The sequence below is a fragment of the Lonchura striata genome, chromosome 1 (assembly GCF_050655825.1).
Source record: "Lonchura striata isolate lonStrDom1 chromosome 1, ASM5065582v1, whole genome shotgun sequence".
Classification (NCBI taxonomy): domain Eukaryota; kingdom Metazoa; phylum Chordata; class Aves; order Passeriformes; family Estrildidae; genus Lonchura; species Lonchura striata.
The window spans coordinates 88495298-88515370 of NC_140703.1; the positions used below are offsets into that span (position 1 = coordinate 88495298).

Below are 20073 nucleotides of genomic sequence, written 5' to 3' on the forward strand. Positions count from 1 at the left end.
ATTTTTCAATTATTTTTCATAAGGAAATAATTTTGCCTACTTTTTCCTTAGAAAGATGACAATCCAAAGTAGGAAAATTTTAACAACAGTAATTGCGATATTCTTATTATTCTCTTGTCTTTTCAGAGCAAACAAAATTGGACTGGAAAAAATGATTTTTTAGGATTCCTACCCGCAATATTTCTTCAATGCAGCTGTTATCTCCTGTTCCACTGTCCTGTAAACAAAATGAGAAGACAGTTTGTTTATGTTTTAAAAAGAAACAACAAATTGGTCTGAGGACATGGTTGTCACATGAAATATATTCCGACCTCTATTACAGATTCAAAATGAGACCAAGTCTTCCAGCATCTAAAAAGTTGCACTGCTTAAAATTCTCAAATTATTCCCTATCAGCATCACAGGAAGATGCAATATTTACTGTGTTTACATATGATTGCAACATCTGTCTATAAATTCAACGGACTTTTTTCACACCACTTTTGGGTGCTGTTTCTGCAGTTTTGGCTCTACTGCATATGAGTAAGCAGAAGCAAAGAAAATATTGCATGTACATGGATACAATACACAATTATTTCTATTAAGTCAATAACATCTCTCCACATCCTTTGTGCAGCACAGCTCTGCAGTGACACTGTCTGTGCAAAGCCTGGGGATGTACAGGGTAGATGTGATGCCAAGGGGAGAGCTGCAGAGATTGCAACACAGGCAGCAACACCGAGCGTGGGCACAGCAGTCCTGAGAAGACTCAGTGATTTCCTCAAGTGCCGACCCTAAGCCCACCCATGCATTGTGGGACTGAGGGCACAGAAGAATTCCTCTCTCCCAAGCAGTATGGCTCACTCCAGAGCTACTCTGCACAGGGGAAATCAGAGATGTGGCAAGAACCATCCAGATGGTGCCTCACCTACATATCCAGCCTGGGTGCTCACTGGAACCAAATTTCTGCCAGCAAGGACGAGGCAGCATGAGACACAGAGCACACACCCCCTCCCTCCTGCCTGCCCTCTGCCCACAGGCTGCTTGCACTGCCCAGCACAGCTGGGAACAGAGGGCACACTTGGACGGAGGATGCCAAGGGGGTGCCCATCTCCTACAGCTCTCCACAAGATACAGGTGGCTGCTGCATCCAGCAAGCTGTCAGGGGATTTCCTTCATCACACTAGACTCCCTGGCAATCCCCCACAATAAAAGGCTTCCTTCTTTTTGCAGAACAGAAGTAACTCAGGAAGCAGGGGACTTGAGGTCTTCCCATGTGGGAAAAGAGGGATAGAAAAAAATCCATCTGCTAATTACTGTACCCAGAGAGCTAGCAGAGAGGTAAGCTTGGTCTTCTCTTGTTTTCAAAAAACCCCTGGATGCTCTGAATTTTCAGGTGTGCACCTGGAGATATAGCAATTAGTTTTTCTAAACTGCTGAGTTCTTCTCATCTGGAAATAGGACTTCTCTACTACATCTGTATTTGTGCATCCAAAAAATCACAAGGCATTTTCAAAAATGGATACTTCTGCATACTAAAGCCAAACGATCATACAGACCAATTTGTGCTAGTCCTGGACACTTTTATCACCATTCTCCAGTCTGAGCTGAGGGACTGAGGACATCTGGATCTTCAGCTGCCTAAAGCCCACCAGCTGTAACCAAGGTCAGGAGAACAACAGCCATGTATATGCAAAAGAAAAATTTATGTTTTCCAATTTTTTGTGGCTGTTGTTTCACGCCAATTCATAGAAAGTCGTAAGTGCTTTATTGCCTGCACTCCTGCTGAATCTTTGCTGAATATGGCCTTTGATTGTTAGACAAATGAATCACATTAACTCTACTTGGTGAAACACAGTCCATCAGCTTTACAGTTCACTACAAATTACACCACTGATTTCAAAGGCAAAGGTACTAAACATGTGGTGAAGTGAGACTTTGGAGAATTACTCATATCTGATATATGGATGATGGAGAGAACCTGCTGCCCTGAGCAGATAGTTGCTCTCTGACCTCAGACCTGCCCCTGAGGAGCTGCACAGCACCATGTGTGATATTCTTGTCACAGGAGCAGGAGGACAAGTGTTCATGTTGTCAGTGAACCTAGCAAGATGGAGAGAAACAACAATCTTTGTATATTTAATAGTTTAAAAATTAGTATTAGATAATTGCTATTTCTCTCTTCTCTGTGAGTTTCCACCTGTTTTTCCCCTTTCCTTCCCCAAGCCCCAGTTTGTTCACTTGTTATCCCACTAACAGTGGAGAGTGTAAAATCCTCATCATGAATGCCTTGTTCAGAGAGCAACAAATTCACTGCCATCCTTAAGTTGTCTGTTCTAGTCTGTTGCCATCTTACAGAAGAAGGGATGAGATGACCGTATGATCTGATGCTGTACAGACTACATTGAACATATGATAAAATTATGATCTCACTTTCCCTGTGAGGATAAAAATACTGAATGTGAATTTGGCAACAGGCTATTTCAGACTAGGATTAGGAACAAGCGTCTGTTACAAAACTGAATAACTCTCCTAGAAGCGTAGTGAAAAAATTCTGCAAGTACCCATCGGCAAGAAATTTTGCTTTCTATTACTCCACAACTAAAACTTTAGCTTTTCTTTCTAGCCTATCATTTCTCTGGGCAAGAAGTAAAAACTTTTCACATCTTCCTCTCAATATCATCATGCAGCATTTCAAATGGTGAAAAATAAGCTGGAAACATAAAACTAAAGACTATGTAAAACTGATATAAAATTTGGGGGAAACCCCTCAGTTTCTACATTTTCCTCTTTGGTTTTCATTTTTTGAGTGCCAAATAGAAATTTCTTAATTTTTTTTTTTTCTTTGAGTACTTATGAACATCTTAACATTACTTTCTAGACCATCAGTGGGTGGTCTAAAATCTCTGCTGACATTACAGAGGAACATCCGCTGCCATGGAATCCGGCAAACTGAATTTAACTTTGTGGCCACAGTTTAACTTCGGAAAAAAAAAAACCAAACCAACAAGAGCTGGCAAATGTTTCTTGAAATGTAAATGAAAAGAAGGGATTGCTTTAGCTGCGGGGAACGAGCAGCACGGAGCCCTCGACACGCGATTTGCTTCGGCGCACTTGCCCGTGCGAGCGCTCTTGCGCTGGTGCCGGCTCGTGACGCAGCCCCTGCGTAAGGCTGGCGCCGCCGCCGCTGGCAAAGCGGTCCCTCCACCCTCTCATAGCCACGGGACACTCGTGCAATGAACGCTTTAATTATTATTTTTTAAATGGAAATTAAAACTAAATCAAGACTTCGAGGCTGCCGTCGCAAACTAAGCTGAGGAGCTGCTCCCCGGTGTTTGCTCTGACGCTGACGAACCCGTCTGGTTTGTTCTCCTTTCTGTTTTGCGATCTGTCATAACAAACTTGCCTCACTGAACCTCCAGCGGACCATCAGCGAAATTCTGGCAAGTCCTGGGGACCTGTCAGGGAAAGTGGGCTCAGGCTCTTCCCGCTGGGATGCTGTCCCCCAGCCAGCGCAGCCTGCCGAGCTCCCGCAGCACGGGCGGCTGCCGAGGATAACGCGGCGGCTGCCGGAGAAATAGCCCGGAGCGTCGTGCTGCTGATAACACGAGCAGCTAATTACCATGCAAAGCACAGAGAGCTGTAAGAAACGAGACTGACTAAAGGCTACATGGTATTCTTGGGAAACGGGATGTCATTTCAAAAAAAAAAGCTACCTCTGTACAAATTTTATTTCAGAGCATTACTTTATTTTTTTCTTCCCTTACCTAGAGCGCTCACATGGAGATATATAAAGAAACCTCTCTGGAAGGAATTACCTATCTTGTGATACTTCTCCCTCCTTTCAAATCTTTATATTGAGGAAAGAAAGAAAAATCTTCTGCAAGTGTCTATTTCCATTTTAGCCCAAGAAATTTTTGCGATTCAAGCTTTTGGTGCTGTCATTATTTTGACTGTGCTAGGTGTTTCTACAAAGTGTTCAGAAGCTATTGGATTTTTGTCTCCAGTATCAATTAGGCGTGAGGACAGTCTCCAGAAGCCTGAGGTACATACCCATCCTCTTCCCCTGGGAGCCAGGCTGGTTGTGTCACCTCCAGCCAGCAGTATGACAGCGGCCACCCCATGTCCGCCCCACACTGCACGGGCACAGCACAGCACTGCTCACTGTGGGGCTGCAGGACTTCCCCTGGGGCCTGAAGGGAAGCTCCAGGCACTGAATGCTGGCAGGCAATAACCTAAATCCATGATGAAACAAAATAGGAAAAAAGAGGGGGGAAAATCCCACCTAGATGGACCTTAATCTGATAGCATATTAGAAATGCTTCTTAGCCAGGCACACACACATGCACTTGCAGATACATATATACATTTTCTATGCAATCCATTTGCTAGAAAGGAATATCCAGTATGAAGAAGTAAACTCCTTATCTTTTTACATATCCATAAGTGTGACTTCTGCCTGTTGGGTTCAGGAGAATCATTACTCTCAAAGTTTCCCTTCAATCATTTCTCTAAAGAGATCTTAACACATTCAAGTTGTGGAATTTGCTGGAGTTTAACAGGGGTTTTTGCCTGAGATCAGAGATATGATTTCTGGAGGTTCTGCAGAAATATAGCCAGGCTGTAGAAAGGAATTTTAGGGAAGTGCCATTTGCAGATGCCCAAGGAGGGTTTTCAGATATTCAGGGCTTAACTTGTTACTGACTTCCTTACACGTGCTACATCCTCCAAAATGCTCTTTATGGAGTGGTTGTGCTGAACCCACACAGCTCTTGGAGAGAAAAGGCAGGACTTTGAACCACAGGACATGTGGGCTGGTAAAAAGATTAGGCTTCAAACTAGTCAAAAATTAATTCTGAATGAGTACCTGGGGGCAGACTATCTACTTGTTGATTTTATCCCTTTGGCTATGCTTCCATTCAAAATGCAATCGTGTCACATCACTACCTTAAAAATGAAATTTTATGAACCGTTCTTCAATTCAGTTGAGAAATCAAAATTTGATCAGATCAAAAGACTTAAATGACAAATTTTAAGAAATATAATCTGTAATCACAGAATAAGATATGGCCTAAATCAAGAAGACGTTAAAGCAAAATATCAAATATTTGTCTCCAAATATTAGAGTTTTTTACTTTAAGGAAGTATTTTCTTCAAACAAGAATGAAAATGTGTTTGGTCAAAATCAACATGGAAGCACACATTTTCAGTTCTGATAATCTGGGATATCCTATAGAAAAAGGAGTGAGTAGGAAAAAACAGACCAGAATTTAAAATTATATTTATCTTTTATTTCTCCCTCGTTAACAATGATGGCATTTTGATCTTGAGTGATGTGAGACCTATCAGCAATGTCTCCAATACCTTTAGAGGGATAGACTTCAGGAATCCATGGCACACTGTAGTCACCCTCATCTCACTGGTGGCATTAATAATATTTGTGCCTTCTGTGAAGAAAACTCCTAATCTCTCCCTGAGGATGCAGGCAAGCAGGGCTGAGTTATGTAAGGTTACACCAAGGAAGTAGATATAAAGAGACGGCTCAGGAAGCTTGATTTTCTGTTCCTGATATTTGAAAGCTTTGCTTTGCACTCATGCTATGCCTTACCACTAATTGGAGTTCCAGTGGCCACGGTCTGTTGATACAGTAGTTTTCTCCTGTGCTTTGCATTGCTGTGAGTAGGAGCTGTTTCACTTTTACTATGAGGAATTGCTGACACTTCTTTAGACACAGAGAAGTGCAGGAGGGAGATGGGAAAGAGGAGCTAAATTCTCTTCAAGGTCTGTGTCAGAAAGTGTTGTGCTAATTAAAGTCATTAAATCCATCTATTTCACAGTCACTGTTAATAAACTGTTACCTTTAATAAACCCATATCTTTTGAAATGGACCCATCATATTTTTATGGGGATTATTTTTCCTACCAAGGGATCTTTCAACACTGTTCTTGGTTCAAAAGGGAAGAGGAGTAGCTTTTAAAAAGATTTTATTTCAAGGAGAAAAAAAAAAGCAAGTGATGAAAGTCATCTAGCTTTGCTTTAATGAAAGTATCTGTACTAATTGGGGGCCTCACTGCAACTGGAATATCATGATGCCCTAGTCTTGTACCAGGACCAGGAATATGTTCTGGCTAATTAAAGGAGATGCATCAAAAATATCTGTAGATAGAGAGAAACGCCAGTGCTGTGTACTGTGTGCTGTGCACACTAGAAAAGAGAAGCAAGAGCCCATTTTGCTCCTGGTGAATGACACTCTCAGAGCAGTGTGCACAGCAGCTCCGCCACAGCTGAGGCAGATCAGCAGCTTTTGGAGAGCAAGACCCTCCAGAAGAAAGACTAGAGAGGAGTTCACAGAGCCATCACCCAGAATATCACAAGCCTTAGGCTGTGCTGGTCTTACAGCAGATCTGAGTCTCGGTGAAGGTGGATGTACTGTGGATGTGTAAGTAAAGCCACTCACCATATTGGATTGTTTTAAAAGAGCCAGGAAGTGATGTTAGAGCTTGAGTCCTCCAATATGTGCCCATGGCCTGCTCCAGAGTTTGAGACATTTCCTGTCCATGTAGTGCCTGGCCTGCAGTAAATGTTGAAAAGCCAGGACAAGAAAGCGAAATGATGCTGAAGGGCTGCCATCTGCATAGCTGCTGGGTGCTTCAGCAGAGCTCAGCCTCCTACAGCCCAGCTGGGAGAGTATTTGGAAAAGGTGGGTCTGGCCATGTGTTGAGAGGTCTTCAAACTGATGAGATAGTCTGAGTCTAAGTCTCAGTGTCCACACCACAAAAAAAATGGAGACAATTAAAGGCCAAGAACCCTTCTTAACCCTCCCCACTCTCTCCACCCCTAAGGGTCATTGAACAATCAATGACTGGAGCTGCCCTGGTAACATTTCATCTAGTAAAAGATGCTTGGGAGCCTCAAATGAAACCTACTGACAGATCAGTGGAGTGATTTTACAGGCTTTTACATTATATTAATAAAAATAAAATTCCAAACATGCTAGAGTTACACCATGACCCAGAACAATAAAGTGGAGCTGTAATGGAGATGAACTGCATTGTTCTATTAATAAAATATAAAGGTTTTATTGTTATTCGGAAAGATTGATTGCATCAAATCAATACCATGTCACCGTATATTAATGCTTTTCTTCACTAATGAAAAAACAGGGCCTGTTGTGATTACACTCTCTTACTACCCATTTAAAAAATATAATGGGCTGGTAATAATGAAGACTGCACCTTGCAATTTTACTCCTTGCTAGATGCTTGATCCTGGGGAGGTGCTTAGTAAGTCACCTGTGCTTTCAGAAAAGTCAGCAGGAGAGGAAGGGAGCTAACATACATGCAAATGCTGTCAAAACTCCCCTGAATGGACTCCACAGTCCCTCCTTTGCACTGAAAAAACTGGAAAAGCCATTGGGGACCTCTGGAAAAGTCTTCAGCATGTTAAATTTTCTGCAGTACTATATGCATGCCCAAAACACATCAAGTGACTGCTGCTTGACACAGGGGTGCATTTGTCAGAAAGTTTCCATTACAGACACCAGAGTCTTTTGGTTTTGCAGCACAAAAGGATTTTTAGTTGAATCATGAGCTTCTTCCCTCAGCCCATGCAGTTTCTCCAAAAGCCCACCCAAGGACCCTGCCCTGAGACTGACAGAGATGAGCTCTTCTCCTCGTTAGATACCTGTCCTCCTTGCTGCACAGATGGCCAATTAGTGCCAGCTGGAATGTGGTGTTTTAAGTGATGTGGACATTTGTTGGCTGGGACCTGGACTGAGCCTGACTGATTGCATTTAATATATTGTCTGTGTTTGTCTGGGGAGAATATGTAATATCTGCATAATGGCAACAGTTGGAAAAACAGGTATTAGGGAACTGTTGATATTTTTGTGAATTTTAACATGAATTTAGCATCAGCTAGTATAACACTGAATAAATTAAATGGATTACTTTGCCAAGAGATCCTTTAAAAGTGTTAATTAACGATAAATCAATAAAAACTATTCAAGATGAAAATCAATTACATCCCTGTTTACATTATTTAACTCCAAACATTTCTGTTTTGTGTGCTTGTAATTAGCAAGCTATAAAAGATGCCATAAATAGGCGCATAATGAGAGGAACTGTTTATAAATGATAATTGGTATTCATTCCCACTGAGCTAAAGGTTATGTGATTACAAACTGTTGTGCAGAAAGGGTTAAACCTTTTATAGATTGAAGGCTTTACAGTACACAGCTCTGGAGAAATCTTTCCCACAAAAAGCCCCTGATGGAAGAATGCCCCTGTACATGAGTGCTGGTGGAAAGAGTAACAACTATCAGGTGTTCCTCAAAGCCTATTTACATCTATTTAGAAAACACTGGGGGAAAAAACCTACCCTTTGGGCAGTGGTGTAGGCAATAAGAAATGGAACCTTGCATGAGAAATTCAATATTAATAAAATTCATCATCCAAACAACATCTCTACAAAGTTTACAGGAAAGATACTAACATTGAAATGCTACCAAAAATATGGATGACCATCCTGTTAATGAAGCTGAGGACAGGACAAAGGACACAAGGGTGTTTTCTGTCATGATGGGTAACAAGGATGTCACTCTACCCAATACCTCCTTCAAAGATTAAGAACAGAGGCTTTCACAGAGAGCTAAAAGTGTATTACAGGATCTTCAAGCAGCAGCCAGAAGCCCAAAACACTGATCAGCAGCCTGTAGCTCCAGAAGGTAACACTGGATTATTTCCTAAAACACACAGAGATGAAAAAACTTTCCTGGGGAGAAAAAACTTCTCACTAATCCCTAATGCTGAAAGCAGGCTTCACAGTTTTAGAGACTGAGACTGATCTAAAAATCTAAAAATCCCCATGATCTGGAGACCAGAGGCTTTCTGTTAACAGCTTTTGTTAGTCTAAGAATGTCACCAACATCTGACAGTTTTGGCTTTGACAGTGTCTCCTCCCCAGGGAAATAAATCTCAACCTTTCATTGTAACTGCTACTGTGAGGGCAACAAGCATCAAGAACCTTTGAGCCAGTCTGACCAGTGAGCATCTGGTGGTAAAGACAGCAGAGTCAAATAACCTATTTGCAAATCCAGAGCTAGACCATTTTTCTACCTTGCCTGGGCATAGGTGATGCATATTTACTTTGCTTTTCCCCTTTCCCTTTCCCTTTCCCTTTCCCTTTCCCTTTCCCTTTCCCTTTCCCTTCCCTTCACTTACACTGCACTGATTTCCCTGACTTGCACAGAGTACAAGTGCTTCATAGAATATATGGATCACAACTGACTTTGAAAAAAATCATCTATTATGTGTAAGGAAGAGAGCCTTACATGGTTTTGATAAGGATAGCTCAGTCTTAATGCTAAGAACACAAAAAACATATCATGGTGATGGCAATTATGACCTGGACACTTATTTGCCCAAGAGTGTTATAATTTGTTATTGAAAACTCAAAGCATTATCAATGAAGAAATACAATTGTATGCATCTGCATCTTTAAATCAATCCATTGATGCCTCTGGTAAGCTCAGGCAGAGTCTCTTAAAATCCACATGGAGGCTGACAAATAGCACAATTCTTCAAGCTATAGTGAAAACCTTGGCAGAGTTTTATTGTGCTTTCAGCATTCCTGAAAGTCAAAAGAAAAATCCAGCCATACTGTGGTCACTGACAGACTGATGGGAACATACTCACAACAAAACTACTGAAACCAGTACTTTCTAAATGTATTGCAGTTAATAGGACACATAAAATTTCAACTAAAATGTCAGGACTGGATGTCTCAGAGCTCACAGATATAAGTTCCTTCCAGTTAGGAATGTACATGACACCATGTATACATCAAGGTATAATATATATACCAAGGTATACATACACATGCATGTAGTATGTACATGCCACATAAAAAAAACTCTCCAAAAGTTTCCTAGAGATGCCCAAACTGACCAAACAAGTGTCAAATCTTATCAACAGTAGTCTTAATATGGGAACCAATAAATTCATCACATTTATAAAGTTACAGAATAGAGAAATACCTTCCTTATTTTTTCCCGTCTTCTCTTTCCCAAATCCCACTTACAAATTTTTTTTTTGCCACTGCTCCACTGCAAGCCTATATCAGTCCTATTTTTTGGGAGCTAGGCAGAAGCCAGGCACTATCCTATGCCCCCTTACCTCCGGGCTGAAGATATCTCCACATCTGTAAAACCACCCATCCCAAGGAGGGGCAGATTCCCAGCACTAGTCCCTGCTTTCCTGTGGGCTCTATGACAGCACCCCACTTTTTGGGCAATCACAAAGACCAAGAGCAGGAGAACAAATGATGTCCCAGATTTGGGGGAGAGTTGCAAGTAGTTCCCAAGTACTGGTATGGCACTTGTTAACATTTTTTGATGGAAGCCACATTGGTTCTTTGGTCTTGGAGGACAAAAGGTTTGCTTTAAATGATCCTAGTTCTTTTTCTTTTGGCTTTCCCTTTTCATAGTCTCTCAAGGCATCCATTTTTAAAGGGGATATTGCATCTGAATGTCACAATGTTTTCTGATTTTCTTTTTGCTGTCACTGTTACAAGTAACAGTGAAATACAGAAAGAAAGTAGAAAGAAAAACTAGTCTCAGCTTTCCCAGACTTTCTGTCTGGAAAAGCATGCTTGTCCTTCCAGTAAGCACACATTTTCCACCTGCTGGCATTGAGCCCTCCCACACAGCTAATGGACCACCATGTCTTAAAGGGGTCTGTGAGTTTTCACAGAAAGGTTATGTTGCCCTTAGGTTTGGTTTGGGTTGATTTCCAAAACCTTCACTGGAAAGCTTCAAAAAAACCTCCAGGATTTTTTTATTTCAACAATTCTCCACTTAAAAACAGGTTATTTGGTCTCTGGAGAAAGAAATGTTCAGTGTAGCCCCATTTCATTTTAAATGGAAGCTAAATGGAGAGAAAATCCCTAATACTGCTTACAGACATTTCCATCTAGGTCAAGTACAACAAATCTGCATTTTTGAGCAGTAGAGCCAGCTCTCTGTCCCTGTTGAAAATGGCAGGTCTTGTGGCACCCTGAATTTCAGCAACACATACAGAAAGCAGGAGTGCAGTTGGACAGCCTTTCAGGTGAAAAGCCACATGCTTCCCTTTTGTTATGTGATCTTGATGAATTTATTTCTGTGGCTTTTATTAATGTTTCAGGACATTGAATCCTTTAAACTTGTTAGTATTTTCCTCTTTTTATTGTTCTCTGCTGCCCTTTGCTGTTTTATTTTATTCTTTTGTTCCCCGGTGTAACTGAAGGTAATGCAGTCCTGGGCCTATTACCCTCATTCACTTTGATCTGACAGTGGATATCAACAAAGAAGTTATTTGTTCTCAACACATTAAACCCTTCTATGTAGCTTTTTACAAATTCTGTTATGCAACTTTGATAGGGCCTGGAATGAGTTGTCAGGTACCGAAAGGGAGGGAAGCACAGAGATCTCTCCAAAAGCCAAGCTATGAATGGTGTCATCTTGCTGTTTCACTTTCAAAGGTGGCTCATAGGGGTTTGTTGAATAGGAGTCGTTTGACAGCAGACATCTGAATTTGTATCACAGTCTCTAAGACACCTTTATAAGAACCTTGAATATCTTAGTTGACTCCTGAGGATCAAAGCTTCCTATGTAATAAACCTATCATGAGTTACTCAGGGAGATTTTCAGCACTGGTAACAATGGCAGCTGATTTGCCTCACATAAAAAGCTACCAATAGAATGTAAGGGTTGTGATCAATACTTTAACTAGCAAGATAAAAATCTGTCTGAAACTCAGGAATTATATTATGGTCTCATCATGTACTTTATAAACCATCTCCTATAATTTGAAGATACACATGCATTAAGTGTTGCTTGAAATACATTAAATTTTGATTTTTCAAATCAGAATACTAGAATAGTAAGTAGAATTGGCAGCATAAATGAATATAATGAATAAAACACAAAAAGCTCTTGGCTGGCTTTTGAATATAGCATTAGAAACAGAGAAACACACATTGTTTTACAGTGAACTACATTAAATATATTTGTTATGGGTTTGAAATACTCCAAATTATTTGTTATGGATGAGAGAGGATGCTCTGCATTTATGATAGATGATACCACATTGTCATCAATTGTCATGCTTTGTTTATAGGACTGAATAATTTGTAATCATCAGATTACTATGTTTAGTCTGCACTCTTTTTTTTTTTTAGGGTGCGTATTAAACAGATCAGATCCTTGTATCTTTTATTTATTTGTTTGTTTATGAAGGGAATAATGAGTGGCTCATTCTCCTGAGAATTAACTATTTGGTGAAGGGTTTGGAGTTTCAGCTCCTGGCTCTTGTTGGAGAGGAGGGAAAGGCAAAACTACACTTGGGCCCTGATTTTCATTTGTGTGCCCATACCACCATATAAGGACATCAGGCAGTAACACCAGAGAAAAATGAAGATGCAAAAGGCTACATATATTCTAAAGGCTTCCTCAAGCTTCCAGTTTGCCTTTCCCCAGCCATACTTCCAGTTCCAGAATGTTTTATGTGCAGATGTCATTCCAAGTCCCTTGTAGCCCAGTTATATTAGGACAGGTAGAAGATGGGGAAGCCACTCCAAAACATGGTTTGACCTGCACCATTTGCAGCTACAGGTATTTTGTGAGGAACAGAATAAAATGTTCTTGGCAAAAATCTCTCTTTTTCATGATTCTTTTTCTGGTAAAGAAATACAGCTATGAAACAAGATACTCTAACAAGGGTTTCAGGCAAAGACTTTTAACTGTTTCTGTGCAGGGGAAGGCACAGACCTGGCAGCCAAGAACTGGCTGGTCACTATTGCCTCTGCTTTAGGGGGTTACTAGGAAAATCCCCATCTAAGAACAGCTCCTGACTAATATAAATTTTATATATATTTATGCTAGAAATACAATGGGATTTTAAATACCTGCAGTTGGGAAAACAATCAATATTATGTGCTGAATACCTGTATCACTTTATCCATGGGAACTGTATAAGCACAGCAGCCTGTCTGCACAGGGTGACAATTACCCCTTACTCACTGCCCCAGCTGCCTTGTTGACAGCACCTATATATAAATTTAAGGTACAATGGGATTTCTCATTCCTAGGAAATAATTGCAAAATCAAACCACTGCCTTTGAAAAGGTGTGATATCAGTTCATTTGCTACCCAGAATAACTGTACCTCTAAGCTAAAGAAAAAAACCATCAAAAATTATACAGAATCCGAGCTTACATTTCCATTCTTATCTCTCTGTACCAATACTGTCTCAGAGGTTCCTGCTTGCATAGCAGCTGCTGAATTGCTACAGTTTGCTGTCTAGCATATTAAAATAAACTAGCACTGATTTTGGCAATTTGCATAAATAGTTGATGGATCTCTACAGCAGAGACAGAAGCTCTTCATCTGTGTCCACCTGTGCATCAGACCTCTCAGCCTCTGCAAGGACTAACCATGGTAGATAGAGACTGCTGTGTGAACCTACCCAAAGTCAGCCATGGTGTCTCATTAGGGTTCAGACCTCGAGCAAAGCTACCAACACAAAAGATGCAACTTTGAAAGTTGCATATCCTGCTATTTGATCAAAAGAAAATTATTAAATCACAGCATCACAGCCAGCCCTCTGATCATCGTGGTCCTCCTCCTGACTTGCTCCGACAGACCTGTGTGCTTCCTGTGCTGGGAGCCCAGATCTGGATGCAGGGCTCCAGGTGAGGTCTCACCAGGCTGGAGGAGAGGAGCAGAATCCTCTCCCTTGCCCTGCTGGCCACACTTTGGATGCAGCCCAGGATACAATTGGCTTTCTGGGCTGCAAGCTCACATTGATGGGTCACACTGAACTTTTTGCCAGCCAACATCCCCCAGTCTTTCTCCTCAGGGCTGCTGTCAATCCATTCATCCCCCCCACCTGTAGTTGTGCTGGGGCTTGCCCTGAGCCAAGTTTGCACAGGCCCTCCTCTCAAGCCAGTCAAGGTGCTTTTGGATGGTGTCCCTTCCCCAGCACATTGCTGCCAGCACACAGCTTGGTGTTGCCAGCAAACTTGCTGAGGGTATACTCAATTCCACTGTCTGTGCCACCAACAAAAATGTTAAACAGATGTCTTGACTGAAAATAATCTGCAATAATCTGAATTTTGTAGGCATGCACATTACCATGAAGGCTTGTATAGCACTTCACAATCTGCATATGCATTGGTATATATAACTTTAAATACAAGATATAGCTACAGTTCTATATGGGCAACACTATTTATTTTTAGGAAAGATAACAAAGAGTACATTGTGCAGCATAAAGGGCTGGAAGCATTTTAGGTAGGCAGAATGGAACTCCCTCTGAAAATTACAGTACCAAGTGAAACAAGAGAAGTCCTAACAAACTCTAATACACACACATGCACACACATGTCTTTAAAAATCTACAATGGGTATTCTGAAAACAAACATAAGGCCTGTCCACAAGACCTCAGCTTTTCAAAATCAAGCCTGCAGACATCAAGCTTTCTCAAGCTCAGTCCTTCATAGGATGGGAGCAGTATTTCCAGGGCTTCCTCTCATAGCAGCTGGGACCAGCCAAGGGAAGGAGGCTTGCAAGAACTCCATGGGAGCTCTCCAAACAGCAGTCTGCCACTGATGCCCAGAAATACCTCTACCACATTTGGGGATTAAAGTAGCCAAGTGTTCCTTCTGCTCACCCATTACCTGCACAGAGTCATGTAACATTTGCACATATTGTTACAAAGTGTTCCAATAGTTTATTTGCCCATAAAATATGAAACAGAGAAAATCTTTGGAATATATTGGAGGCTCATGAGCAATTTCTTCAAAAATGAAATGATAGCTAAATTTGGGATCTAATGTTCCAGATGATTAGCACTACCTCAAAAATCAATATGAAATGCTGTAGAATTAGATATAAGGAAATACTTTTTCTTGCACAGATACTTGTTTTAGTGTTAGCTAGACTTCTTGAAGGGCATAGAGGATGGCTTTGGAAAAGGGAAGGAAAACAATATCAAACATTCTCATATCCTATCATAATGACCAAACAAATCTGTATATCATCTTGTTTTACATGCTCTCACAAGAAGTTAACTGAGTAACAAGCGCACTCCCCCAGCAGGACAAACGGGATCTTTGACTTGTTTCTCTCTTCAGGCTGGATATCACTGGATATCACTGCTGCTGAGCAGATCTGCTGCAGGGAGAGTGGAAGAGAGAGTGTAGGGGAAAGGATGATTTGCACTCATTAAGGGTCTAAAATCTAATATTTGATACAAAAGCAGTGCATCTTCTGAGACAAACCATAAAAATACAATTATTATAATAGCGTATAATTTGCCAAAATATTTTGACATTTTTCCAGAGATAGTCTGTTTTCTGGTATTTGCATATCTTTGACTCTAGAGTATAGGCATTTATAAGCACAGAAGAAGACAAGACAGCAAATAATTATTTACTGATTAAGGAGTGGATGGGCTTGAAGTTTCAAACATTAGCATTCCTATTTCACCCTCATCCTTCCAGATGAGGAAGGTGAAGACATGAAATAGAGTGCTCTCAACTCACAGAGGTTCCTAATTCATGCCATCAATGCCATAAACTTCTCCTCTTTGTTCTTTTGACTCACTGCCATATCCTGGTAAGTTGAGGTCAGCCGTGCTCAACTCACATTTACTTTGCTGAGGTGGTAAAGGTTACACAACTCCATTTTTTTTTCCATTTCTAAGAGAAATGAATCCAAACTCAGCTAATTTGTATACAGCTTCAGGCAATATAAACATGGCTCGTTAGAATCATTTATATAGTATAAGCCTTTGTACTCCATACTTCATGGAAGTTAATAAGTAGGTGTCAAACTCTGAATTAAAATTCCCAGAAGAGGACACAGCACAAAGGACAATAAAAATGATTTTTAAATAATCATAGGGATAAATAGCATCCACTTCTGACAAATGTAAGTGCTGGCATAAAATGTTATTAGGCTACAGAGATTTTCTTTTGTTCAGGAAGTATGTTTTATTCTCCAGCAGTGTCATTCGTCATCCTAATGAGCCCTCAAAATGTAAATTAAATAGCAAAGACTGATTCATTCAAAAACATCTTTGTGCTGTGTGTTAAACCTTTTCTCTACTTTTATCCTTATATATTGGTCCGTTCTTTCATTACAAAATAACCCCTTAGCCCTTGTATGCTTTAATGACCAAGTTCAAGCAAAGCATATTTTCAGTAAACACTGTTTATTCATTGCTGCTTTTGGTACAGTAATTAAAAAAAAAAAAGCCCAAAAAAAAACCACCACTGAAAAACCAAAAGTCAAAAAAAACCCCATCCAACCAACAAAAAACCCGAAACAAACCAACTAACCAACCAAAAGAACCCAAAACCGACAAAAGCACAATTCCTCATTTTAAAATGTTGTGCTCCTTAAATTATATTTGATCCAGAAAATCTCAGATACCTGTGCGTGCATGTGGTTTTTTGTTTTATTCAGTGTCACTTAGTACAGGGAAACCCTCAATGGAAAAGGATTAGAAGAAATTTCAAGCAGCTCTAATTTACTGAACCAAATACATTAACAACTAAGCAAACACTGTATTTTTGCTAATGGCAGAAAAAAAGAAAAGAATCTAGGGTCATGAGCTAAATTAGTTCAGATTTCTTGTTAGCTGTTGATAAGGACATTATACATTCTTACCAGGAATGCAGAAAAGATGTTTCATACTTGACCTGAATTTATGCATGAGCACACACACAACAACAAGAGCGACAAGGAACAAGGCTTCTCTGGAGCCAATCCAAACAAAAATATAACAGGAATGGAAAAAACCACAGCAAAAGCATGCCTGGTTTTGGTATTAGTCTTCAGTTATCTTGTTCTCTGCCTCTTCCCTTCTCTTCCTCCTCCTCTAATGCTTCTAAAAACATCTTGAGCTTAATCTGGGTGTATATATGTTTCTGTGTGTACAAAAGGCAGATGAAAATATTGAGAGAGCAAAGTTTGCCTGATGACAAGAATGCTGCTATTAAACTGCATATGTAAGACTTAAAATCCACAATCTTCGGAATAAATTACATCAAATCTCAGTATTTAGTGACATTATGCTTTTATGAGGTTGAAATATTGGAGGGAGACACGAGGGGTTACAATGAAACCATCCAGCTGTGAATGAGGTAAGTACATGAGTGGTGTCTTGCTGCCAAGGATCCAAAAAAATGGCCCTAGACCAATACTCCTTTTATTGCAAACCCAAAGAGAGCTGAGTGATGCATTGGTGTAATTGAGTTAAGAGAGCTTAGAGACGAGGTTAAGTGTTAGAACTTTTAGCTAGAATATCTTTGATGACAGGTGACCTTTTGTAGGGTTTCTTCTGAAAAAGTTAAAATGGTGATTTATGAAAGTTCAGTGAAGGTTCTATACTGCAACTGTTAGAGAGACCACATGTAATTAGGTTAAACTCAACTAAACAGAAAGAAGAATAAAAAAAGATCAGTATTATGGCATGAAATATTATCACTTAAGAAAATTAAGCATCATGAACTCTAGCTGAGAGAGCTTAACAAACCATCTATCATTTATCTTTGAGTGCTGATTCAGAAATCAGACTGGAATTCACAACTGCAGTGATTGATTAAAATAAATGCATACAGTATAGTAATTTATAAATGAAGACAGTAATTTACAAATTAAGTAAAGACTTTATGCCTGCAGAATAAGCTGCTGAAGCTGAAAAGATATTTGAAGATACTTCAAACATACTCAATATGTCACAAAGAGTTGCATGATGCAGCAGCTATCTGAGCTAATACTTTGCTCAGCTAATCTTCAAACTCAAGAATATTGACTAGATGAAAAGTCTGCCTTTCACATCCTTGTGCACATACAATACACCTAGGTACACTACCTGTAGTTTACTAACTATCCTTTCACTGATGTATTTAAGTACCTTTTATTACCTATTTCTTTACACTACAGTCAAAACATTGATCCTTGGATCCTATATACTGGGTCAAATTAGAGTTTTTCCAGCTAGCTGTCCAAAACTGAATCACAAAGCTACAAAGAGTCCAGAAAAATCTTCCTGTTAGTCTTTAGTTCACCCAAAAAGTGAGAAAATAGAAAATAAAAACCAAAAACCCTTTACTTTGATTATCGGCTAGAAAAGAGTGCATTTCATTATGGCATTATAAGAATACTATAGATTCACTATTTTAAAGCTCATCCACAATGCCACAATTTTAATGGCATAGTTTAAAAAGAACAGGATGTAACAGCTTTTTAATTTGCTTTTCTCTTTTTCCTTTTCCTTTTTCTTTTTCTTTTCTCTTTTCTTTTCTTCTTTTCTTTTCTTTCTTTTCTTTTCTTTTCTTTTCTTTTCTTTTCTTTTCTTTTCTTTTCTTTTCTTTTCTTTTCTTTTCTTTTCTTTTCTTTTCTTTTCTTTTCTTTTCTTTTCTTTTCTTTTCTTTTCTTTTCTTTTCTTTTCTTTTCTTTTCTTTTCCTTTTCTTTTCTTTTCTTTTCCTTTTCTTTTCTTTTCTTTTCTTTCTTTCCTTTCCTTTTATCAGTGTTAATTTGATTTATAAAATCTAACAGAAACAGCAACAAAGGAAAAGTTAATAGAACTGATCTGCCCTTGAGGCTTGCTCCCAAAGATCCTGGCTTTCTTCAGTATCACAGAAGCCTCAATGCTTCCTGCAGCAGATGGAAAGGCTACATGGAAGTTAGCCATTGGTGCCAACCAGAACTTACAACCTCTGCTCTTCCTTGGCACCTGCAGCCCTTTAAAGCACACCCTGAAATAAGTGTCATCATTTGGAGCCCAGGTATGGTCCTGACAAAGTGGACTGTTATGCAGGGTTCATCTTGTTGGCAATGATTACAATGTTAACAACAATGATGGAAGCAAAATAGTTCAAAACACAAAGGAAGTAGCAGAATTAAACTTATCTGTGGAAAATGCTCCCATCCCCCCAAGCTCATGCTGCTCCTCCTGCTCCTTGGCTGGTTTCATGTGCTGCTGCTTGTTACATGGGAGCTTGTTAGTCTGACTCTGGCAGCAGTAGCTATGGCTCCTTCATTGCACTTGAGGGTTTTCTACATTGTACAGACTCCAAAAATGACTATTACAAAGGGAATTGGGCAGAACAGACAATGAGTGAGAAGAAAAAAAAATCCTTTATACAGTGCATTTAGCAGCTTTTGCTGTCCCGAAAGTCACAAACCTCTTCTGAATATCCTTGTACAGCACACAGGAGTTAGAAACAAAACCCATCAAGAATGGGTAAAATGTGAATGCTGAAGAAGAAATAGATTTTGAGAGTGCTGAAAGATGCAAATGAACATTGAATATGTCAGATTACCCTTTTTTCCTTACTACAGTTGACATTGTACTCACTGCACTTTTTTATCATATACTTGCATGTTTTGAAATGAGTACTCACAGAATTAAAACATGGATTCTGCTCCAAGTAACATGCATGTAGTTAATTCGGTGGTAAATTACACCTGATAATATATTGCCTGAAATCATTTTAATATGCTTTGTGTCTGTACATGCCATCTTCACTGTATCTACACTTTACTGAAGATTTTTCTTATGTCAAGTAATTGTATGAATGTATGCATATATATGCACGGTAATGCTTGTAAGATACTTCAAATATGTGTCTAATGATTCTTAGTTCAACCAAAAAAATATGCTGTATTATTTGAGAGACAGTTCAGGACCATATAATGAAACATCAAATCACAGCACATGGAAAGAAAATTAAGATTGTCATTAAGATTGCCATTGCCAAAATTGAGCTGCTTCTCAGTTCTGAAGAGCAGCTCAATTTTGAGAACTTAATTTTCAAGTCATTTCATTCAAAAACACATAAGTAAGCAGAAGGCAAGAAGCAGGTTCTATCCCCAAAATATTTTGCCATTGAAATGGACTCAAGAAATACCACGTGCAGAGAAGAACAAAACATACCAGAGAACTGAGTGGGCTAGGGGATGACTTGGACTTGTCAGACTTTCTAGAGTTTACTTTTAATAAATAAACATCTCAGTGGATGCTGCAGGCTAGATTAATTC

The 20073-nt window shown here is 39.7% G+C and overlaps 1 protein-coding gene across 6 annotated transcripts in view; it reads right to left on the reverse strand.

The window, feature by feature from the left end:
• AFF3 (ALF transcription elongation factor 3) overlaps positions 1–20073 on the reverse strand; it is a 325295-nt gene that overhangs the window by 177413 nt on the left and 127809 nt on the right. For 5 of the 6 annotated variants that reach the window (XM_085557459.1, XM_085557452.1, XM_085557434.1 and 2 more), the window contains one exon: positions 173–217. In XM_085557459.1, the coding sequence (XP_085413585.1) occupies positions 173–217 (45 nt within the window). The remainder of the gene's footprint in view (positions 1–172; positions 218–20073) is intronic. The other variant, XM_085557464.1, reaches the window with a different exon arrangement.